Source organism: Triticum aestivum, chromosome 4D (assembly GCF_018294505.1).
Source record: "Triticum aestivum cultivar Chinese Spring chromosome 4D, IWGSC CS RefSeq v2.1, whole genome shotgun sequence".
In the NCBI taxonomy this organism is placed as follows: domain Eukaryota; kingdom Viridiplantae; phylum Streptophyta; class Magnoliopsida; order Poales; family Poaceae; genus Triticum; species Triticum aestivum.
The window spans coordinates 113,127,529-113,136,854 of NC_057805.1; the positions used below are offsets into that span (position 1 = coordinate 113,127,529).

The 9,326-nt window shown below is 44.4% G+C and overlaps 1 protein-coding gene across 1 annotated transcript; it reads right to left on the reverse strand.

Annotated features, from left to right (window-relative positions):
* Window positions 1–872: 872 nt before the first annotated feature.
* LOC123096610 (suppressor of mec-8 and unc-52 protein homolog 2) lies at window positions 873–7,135 on the reverse strand. The gene is made up of 11 exons (XM_044518372.1): window positions 6,789–7,135; window positions 6,112–6,252; window positions 5,962–6,011; window positions 4,821–4,935; window positions 3,806–3,854; window positions 3,626–3,718; window positions 3,301–3,369; window positions 3,102–3,225; window positions 2,200–2,558; window positions 1,539–1,925; window positions 873–1,379 (listed from the first exon to the last, which is right to left on the reverse strand). The coding sequence occupies exons 1-11, from the start codon at window positions 6,842–6,844 to the stop codon at window positions 1,110–1,112; spliced, it is 1,713 nt and encodes a 570-aa protein (XP_044374307.1). The 5' UTR covers window positions 6,845–7,135; the 3' UTR covers window positions 873–1,109.
* Between the last annotated feature and the right edge of the window lie 2,191 nt (window positions 7,136–9,326).

Sequence of the window (9,326 nt, forward strand, 5' to 3'; positions counted from 1 at the left end):
GCATCTTTGGTAGGTGTATTCGGAGATCTTTTAGTGTGTGTTTTTTCTTCATCGGCAATATCTTGATGGGCATGTGATGCCAGTAAGAATAAAGGTACTCCGGTTCTCTTTTTGCTGTTGCAAACACTTATTGGACAACGCCATGGAGCAGCAGAGTTTGTGGCTCTGCAGATTTGGTGTGTCCAACCTTGCGGATTTTAGGTTTATGTTCTCGCATATTTATTCACAGTGAGTTTGTGCTAGTGTTTTTTTGTCGCTTTTGTTGGTGTGGTCTCTTATAATTTTGAAGTCATGCTTTGATGTTCTATTGAAAATCTTGTGATTCGACGCCTTGTATTTTTAGGTGATCATTCTCGGTCCAAGTACGTTTAACAATCACGGCTTCTCATCCTTTGCAACGAGCCACTCAAGAGGGTTTCCGGAACTTATGAAGATAGTTAAAGTTCGTGCAGGTGCATGAGTGTCGGCTTGTACTTTTAGGTGACTATATTCTCTTTACCGAAGCCTTGGTAGTATTTCGCGTTGTAAAGGTTTATACCACGAAGAAAATGATTCTGAGAAATTTCACTGTAATATGTAATTATAAGAATTATTTTGCCATTTCTTGGATCTAGGATACGGCCGAAGCATTGTATGATTGTATCCGTGATTTCATCGTGTTTAAACTAACCTACAGATCATTAAGCGAGACAATATACATTGCTCTCGCAGTTTATGGTACCACCGCTCAAAGGCATGAGCATAGCCAAATAGTTTTCCAGAAGTACGGAGTGGGGGCGGCTGGGAGCCTTGGAGTTGAAAGGAATCAGGTGAAGAGAAACACCTTTTTCCGGAGACAAGAGGCGGATATTTCCCGCGTATCAGCCAGCAGATCAGAATCGTCTCCCACAATTTTACATGGCTTCTCATGTCATGTCTGGTACTTTTGCCTGACCTGAGTAGGTGGGACCATCTGGTTTACATATTCTACAACGAATGCCATGCAAGACTAATGTCCATCAAAAATGAAACTACAGGCTACAGACTTAATGGTTTCAGCTCACAAAAGCATGGCCTTTCACAGTTCCAACAAGACAGACGAAAAAAAAAACAATGGATGACCGGTTAGATCAAGCTCGCTGTTTCTTCCCGCTGGGTAGATCATCGTCGTAATGTCCTTCGCCTCCGTCTTTATCGCCCTTCTTCCTCGCCAGGATCTTGTTGATCTTGTTGAGGTCGTTGCTGAGCTTCTGATCCTTGTTCTGCTTCCTGGTCTTCCTGCCATCTTGCATCTTCACCCCAAACTGGAATGCCGCCTTTGGCATGGCTTCCTTCTGATCGTTGTATTTCGCCCACTCCTCTTCCGTCTCAAAGTCCCACCGGTGAAGACGGCCCTTCGCCTGCTCAAGTATCGTCATAGTTAGAATAGAGTATGGACATGAAACCCTGGTAAGTGACAACTCACATATACTCGTATATGTTAAGTGATGAGACCATCCAAAGCCATGTTTCAAACATAGGCTTCTACTGCAAATCAGTGCATAAAGAATTTTACTTACCCGTCCACCCATATCCATCTTTGACAAATCATCTTCATCGTCACTCCCTGCAATCTCTTGATTATAACCCTGATAACCAGGATAACACTCAGAGTAACTATCTGAAATAAAATTTGGGTCTTTCTCCCGCGCATCTTTTTCCCTCAGCTGATTAAGCCTGTCATCATCACGCTTGAAGACAGAACCTAGACCCTTATCCTTGTCTGCTTGAGTCATCAACCTTGGATCCTGAGATATATTTGGGTCAACTAATACATCGTATCCCAGAGTACCCTGTTGCATGTACTGTTCTGGATAAGCCAGCTGCTGTTCAGCATACTGATAGCCTGACCACTCGCCTTGGTATCCAGCAGCTGCCATTTGGGCTTGCATAGCATCATAACCATCCTAACATCACAAGAGATAAACCTTCAGGCATCTGGGTTAAAAGAAAAACAGACTTTTTGTTTCATAAACTACAACAGCTACTCCCTCCGTCTCATAATGTAAGATGTTTCAAAAAACGTCTTACATTATGGCACAGAACGAGTAGTTTTGTAGCACACTGGAAATGTAGACTGATGATAATATTTACGCTTCCGCTACACAATCAACCTGCATCGCTGAAACACTACGTACTATATTCACCAGAACTGATGTTGCTGAGCATAAAAAAAATTACCATTGGCTGTTGCCAAGCTTGAGCAGGTTCAGATGGTTGAATAGGACCATACACAGGTTCATTCAAATTGGACTGATTCTGATGGATACGTGGGGATTCATCCATATCTTCGGAGATGGGGCTCTGGCTCATTTCCTTGTTAGGAACAGTATAGTCAACTCCATCTCCAACAAATATGTCATCGTCATCTGTTCTTGCAACAGGGACAGAATGTTTCTCCTTTTCACTGAAGTTGCTCTTTCGTGGTGGTGGGGGTGGTGGTGGCATATCCTTTTCTGACCGGTGTTTCTGAACAGAACCATCACTTTGGGCAGGTCTTACTACCTCATTGTGGACACCGCCTGCCAAATTATTCTTCCCTGCGATATAAAAAACAAAACAATAGTACAGAAATTATAGTAACATCATATCACAAATGATTTAAGCCAATTGATTAATTTGTGATGACGGAAATATTAAGATAGTAAGATGCGTATATAGCATACAAGTATAACCAATACTAATTTAACTACTGAAATCAATCAGCATTGAACAAAAGTACAAAACCAAGATTAGTATACAAGCACCAGAAGTTAAATCTTGACAGAAGTTTACAAGAACAATTGAATTGAAACTAAACCATCTTAAGTATTAATCTTACTTTTCGATGTTTCTTTAGATAAAAGGCGCAAGGAGCGCTCAGCTTTAAATTAATAAAGCCAAACAAAGGCCAGAATTTTCAATGTCCATAGCAATATAAACACTCATCCAACATTTCTCCTTCATCTAGAAAAATTACTCTAGCATGTTTTCTCACGCCTTAATGAAGAACGCTTTCCTGTAATCCTGTTCTTAGGTCTCACTCTAATATCCTCTACTATGATAGATTGATAGAAGAAACACTTTCATTTTGAAGCACGTACCTTTTGTATCCCTCTCCTTTTTCTTCTTCTTCAAGACCTTCCCTGATGATCCAAGTCTAAGGTATGACATGATTTTGGCAATCCTGTCAAGTACAGAGCCATCCACGCTGACAGTGACCATTTCCTGTAGAAACAAGATAACCGTCTGAGCAATAAAATAACACAGTTACAAAAACAGACACGGTTACTGTTCCAGTACCTCTGGGACAGGGCAATCAGCTTTGCTCCTGTGAAGAGTTGTTGGAATATCACTGTTAAGTCCATCCTCCTGGTTGGAACAAGAAAAATGATTAACCTTACATTGCGTATACTGAACTGTATTAAAGTACGGAACACTTTCATAAACAAGAAATTTTCATTAAGCCTACTGTAGGAAGTATGATCATTCCTACAAAGTAAAACAGGAAAGAGATTACAGTGTACACAGCATGGCCACTATTACTACAAGTGAGATGTGTATAATCATCAGCATTACGTAATTAAGCACAGAAAAACACCAACACGAGAAATTTTGAAGACAATACCATATTGTAAATAAATGCCATCCGGCCAGGAAGAAACATGTCATTCGCCTTTATCATGCTTTGTTGTTGCTTTACAGTCCACTGGTAGACAGACTGGAATCAATGAAAATGTCAATCAGTATCCATTTTATGTTACATAGGTTGTGTGCAAGTTACACTGATAAACAAAATGATTTATACCTTTGCAATTGCAGTGCGGAATGAGACTGCCCGGTCTTCTTTTGTTTCCCTGAAAAGGTAAGTGGAAAATAATGTAATGCTCCCAACATACTAAAGAGATCTAGAGGAAGGGCATAACATCATACTTCAGAGGGTTCACCCCTACTTTTCCAGTTCAAAAATTTCAGAGATACACTATATTTTATTTTATTTCGACACAAGGTCATGCTGGTGACTGGTTCAGGAAATAGGTCGGTAATGTTATGAAGAGCCACAGCAAACACTGGTGGAGCTTCATATAGGCCAGGAGGGCACTGGCTGATCCTATCCCTGGAAAAGTCCTTGGTAATGTGTACATGTTTAGCATACCAAAATGTTTGTGTTTGTTTCACTAGCTTGGCCCCCGTCTTAGGTTTAGCTTAAGCTCTGCTAGCAGATATAAATGTAAATTATCCATCAACAGAGAGGCAGAGATAGAACAAGTTCAGCTTGGTCTCTCTTTCATCATCCTAGGATGTCCACTGATCTCTCTGCGGCTGTGTAACTCTGCCTCCTAGGAGGATGTAAATTCCCTATCTTTCCAATGCAATGAAACGCAAAGGCCATTTGCGTTTTCTCAAAGAAAAAAAAGCTTGGTCTCTCTTTCTCACTCACATACACACACATATTAGGAAATTGCATTGGTCTCTCATAAGTCATAAGCCAAAATGTCCATTTCTAACAGATACTGGAAACTCATAAGAAACCTTGTCCAAGATCCCAGCAGGAGGGTACTTGGCCTCCTTCTCTCTGAAAATCATGTCAAAATCCAACAAAGAGCTAGCAAGAGGTTGTCCAGTTTTTTCTTCCATCGTGAATTCAGCTTAGTTATCATTAGTTCACTTTCATACAAATGAAAATTATGCAAGTGACAGCACTCTTGTTGGCATATTTACAGGATCCTAAATGTGCATTAAAATCTGGTAATTTTCATAAAAGCCCTATTCAGTGTAACAGTAGTGTTATATAGCTAAAGCTATACTGTGGTTGCAAGTACCTCGCCTTGGCATCCTTCCCATCCTCTGCATCAGGCTTCTTGTCAATTTCACTCCGTACTTTGTTTAGTAGAGCAAAATCCAACCCTTTGACCAAATGAGTATGCTCCAGATCGCCTATTAAGAGCATAAAGTGGAAATGGCACATTAATCATAATGTAGTACCAAAGAAAGACAAATTTGAGCATCAGAGATCTAAGCTACCATTTCCAAAATAACATATCATGTTACCTTCAAAAGTATGTCCTTCTCAATTAACTACTTTTCTTTTCAATTAAAAGAATGTTAAAGAGGATTAACTTCACAAATCAGATCTTTCCCAGTCTAGAAAATACATGTACTTAGAGAATGACAGGTCAAAATAGCTCTATTGGGGGAAGCAAAACTAGCCTCTTGTCGACTGCACGTTAAAATGGAACAGATAAAGGCTGCTTCCACAATTTTGATGACTGCACATTACTGATTGACCAGATCAATCAATCATAATGCAGATTTCGTTTTTCTTTTTCACCGCATGCAGATTTCGCTCTTCATACTTCATTCAGAAATAGAACTTCTAAAACCATGGCAGGTTTTGTCATGGTCGGATTGCACTCAATAGGCATGTCCGTCCAGGATAGCAGCAAGCTTCTGCAGGCATTAATTAGGTAGCAGTTTGGTTTTTATGTTTGGAGTTTGCACTGTGTTAGGAAAAGAATTTAATTAGGAAAGCTTTGGAGTTCAGTCCGAGTCTGTCTCATGGTTGTAACTATAGTTTATAAGGAGAGGATCATGGTCAAACAAAAGGGCAAGCGATAGAATTATCAATCTGTCATCTACCTTATGATTCTCTCCTACCCCCTAGCACGCCTCTCCTATGCGCATGCTATTCTAGACACTGCTGCATCCTACCATGGCTAGCCGGCGGCGAGGCTACAAGCCAAAGCTACCTGTACTGGCCATGACAGGTTTACAGACATAAGGAATTTTTTTATCGCTTCTCATTTACATTAGAAGTCTGAAGCAAACTTATCACAATTCAGACACCTAATGCATATCCTTGCACTCATGTGCATACATTTATTGAGTGCAAGAGGAAACACACATAAAAACAAGCAGAAGATGCTTGTTATCAAGATAAATAAATATGACAACTATACCAACCTCCAAGGTATTTGCTTTTCTCAATTGAAATCTTTTGGGCATCTTCTAGCCTGTAATGCAAACAATTTCAGAACTTAAATATAGAAGAACATTATGATAAATTGAGCACAGGATGGCTGTAGGAGACATGTGAACCATGGGGTCTATTACCTCAAATCTGCTCCAGGAGGTGCCACGGCATGAAACGAACCAAGCTCTGTAGGTTCATAGTCAGGGTTTTGATCTTCACGACGCTCCTTCGCTCGATCTCGGTACCTTGGTGTCTCTGGTTCTTCTTTTTTGTTCTCCTCTCTTCATGAGGAGATCAATGAGAATTAGGTGAGCAAGAAAGGTATGTTTGAGGTAGTTGAGCATGTATCTGATTTATCATGAAATTTCCTGTTTCTACATGATTTCAGGTTCCAAAAACTGGTACATGGAAAGACAAAGAAAGTGTTTGAATTATGCCCAGTATGACAGCATGGCCACCATGGTCTAAGTAATGAACACTAACCACAGCCCCCCAGAGTTGTGGGAGACTATTGAGGCCCATGGATTTGCAGGACTCCATTTATTCAGCGCTATCACCATTTAATCATGGTTCTGTTGCTGCTGCTGCAGCAGCTCATGAAACATGCTTACAACGATAATCTGATGAGCAGGATTCGTATGTTTCTGTATTTTTCTCTCAAATTAGTACCAGAATCATCGCCCCAGCTATGTCCACTAGGTGATAAACGACATTCAAATTCGCAAGCCACATGATATGAACATCAGTACATCACTAACCATGCTATTAGAACAAATCGAAAACAAAAGGTGCAGATAGACAGGTATGCGGGACTCACTTCCGCCGCGCCATCTTCTCCTTATAGTTGCTCTTCTTCTTCTGCGTCGACGACATCTTCCCTGTGTCCCGGGAAACAAAAGCCGGAGGAATACGGCCGCAACCCTAGCACAGGCGACGTGGGGCGGGGGGTTTCCGCGAGGGGGAGGGGGGCACGGGACGCGAGATGATCGTTGGTGCCTGCTACCTCGGGTTTGTGATGATACTGGAGTTTGCGCTGAGTTAGCGGGCGGCGGACTGGAGCGCCGGCGGCGCCGGCGGCGTAGACGGTCGGGTCCGTACGAGAGTGGCCGGGATGGGTGGAGACTTGGAGCTCCTCGGGCCTGTGGAGGGAATCGATCTGCGCGCTTGGGTTGGGTCAGGACGGTAAAGAAGCGATGCCATCCAACGGTGCACGTTTTCTGAGCAACACTGTCACGTTACACTTCCTGCTTTTACGTCGGACCGTGTATAACTGATAAAAGTGAAAAAGGTGAGATTTATCACGGGTCAGTGAACTAATTCGTGGATTTTTCTTTTGAGAAACACAATATGAAAGATGCTCTCATGGGATGCCTCTTGAATCCCTCATGTCGCTCTTCAGGAGCGGCACGGGGGAGTCTAGCTTGCCGGCATCGTCGCTCCCCTCTTGTTCCCCTCTCTTTGCCGTCGTCAGATACTCCGGTGGATCCGGAGCGGCAATAACTGATGGATGTGCATGCCGGCGTGCTTGGTAGGGGGCTGGGCACGATGGCGTGACGCCTTGCCACGGACACGGGTCTTCGTTGGCATCGTTGGAGACTAGTACGCATAGCTAGGGGCGGGGCCAGTGCTCATGTGACCTGTGGGATATAGGCTCCGGGCACACGATTCCCAAGTCCCTGTGTGGTCGTCGAGACCATGTGTGTGTAGCTGGGCTGGCCACAACACGGTGTCATGGCCACCACCGGGCAATGGGATGGATACCAATCTCCATGGCTCTCTGCACCTCGTCTGCGCCAACTGGATAGCCCCAGCAGCGTGCCTTTCTTTGTGCATGCGCATTGGGCACGACCCACGTACCCGGAGACCACAACGCCTCTAGCCGCATGTCGTTTTGGCGAATCAAATTCCTAACAGCTTAACAACCAAGGCACCTGCAGAAACATACACATGCATGCTATGCAACAGAGACAGCAGCTGATGGGATGCGACGCAACAGGTCCGCACTGGCACCATCGTGTTATGTTTGTCAGGCTCTAACACTGGCAGAGCTACGTTGAACCCTGTAGGGGGCGTGGCCCCCAGCTTTGGTCAAAGCAATAAAGAAGTTTTGGGGGGCTGCTTAGATTAGAAGAAAATATAGCATTTGGCAAACATGTCTATTTTGTGTTTCACCCCCCTCCCCCCTCTTAATATCCTGTCTAGCCCCGTCACTAGGCCCAAAAACAGCTAGGAAGATCACACGTTTGCGAGCTAGCATGGACCAACTTTCACCATATGTTTATCACCGCGGGGCTAAAACATAACCGCCATCGAACGGAGGAAATGGTGTGTCTTGCGATGCCACGATGAAAGAAAAAAGACGCCAAACGAAAGAGAACACGAGTGATGACAATGGAGCAAAGGAGCTAGCCACCCGAAACAGAAACGAAACGCCAGCCGGCGACAAACTACACGCTTATTAAGGACGGAGAACAAGGAGACTGCACATCCGTGTGAGAAGGTAGAGGCCCGACACATGTTCGACCGTCGTCGACGGGAACGGGCCAAGAGCGCTCCAAAGCAAAGCTGGAAAGAGGGAGGCCAATGTGCGCGGTGTCCGACATACACCATAAAACAACGAACTAGGAAAAAAGATCGGACAACCCTCGAGACCGCATTCGGATGTGGTCGGGCACTAGCGAGCCAGCCTCTTGCTGTTGCAACCCCTAGATGGATGGCCCTCATGGCCGGTTGGTTTTCTGTCATGACCGCTGGTCAGACGACCCTCATGGCCGGCTAGCTTGCCGTCGCAACTCTTGGCCAGATGGCACTCTCCAACCACCCGACTCTCACACGCCAAGTAGGGCGCACGCGCATGCCTGGCTGGCACGAGCGAAGCAGCCCGGCAGGGGGGCAATGCTGACAAGCGGACCCGACCTCGAACAACGTGCGCGAGACATCACACGCGTGCGCAATGCAAAGCCCGCGGGAAGGTGGACCTGCGCTTGCCCACGGCTCATGCGTCATGGTCCCCCAAGAAAAACACAGGTGTGTGACAGCCTCGGAGATCGAACAAGACTGAGCGCACGAGGGAGCTAAGAGCAACTCCAACGCGCCGACCCAAACGGACGCGTGCTTTGTCCGTTTTTTATCCGTTTGGGTTGGCGGCCCACTCGTCGTCCGCCCTCTTTTATGAATGGGTCGGTAGTGCGCCCAACGTGCAAACCCATTTTCGCCCTCGCGGCCGGCTTGTCGTGGTTTTCCAAACAAAATACAAACATTTTACATAGTTTCACAAGTAAACAAATATATCATAGTTCACAAGCCAAAAATATATATCATAGTTTACAAGCCAAATAAAAATTAAATTGTCTCA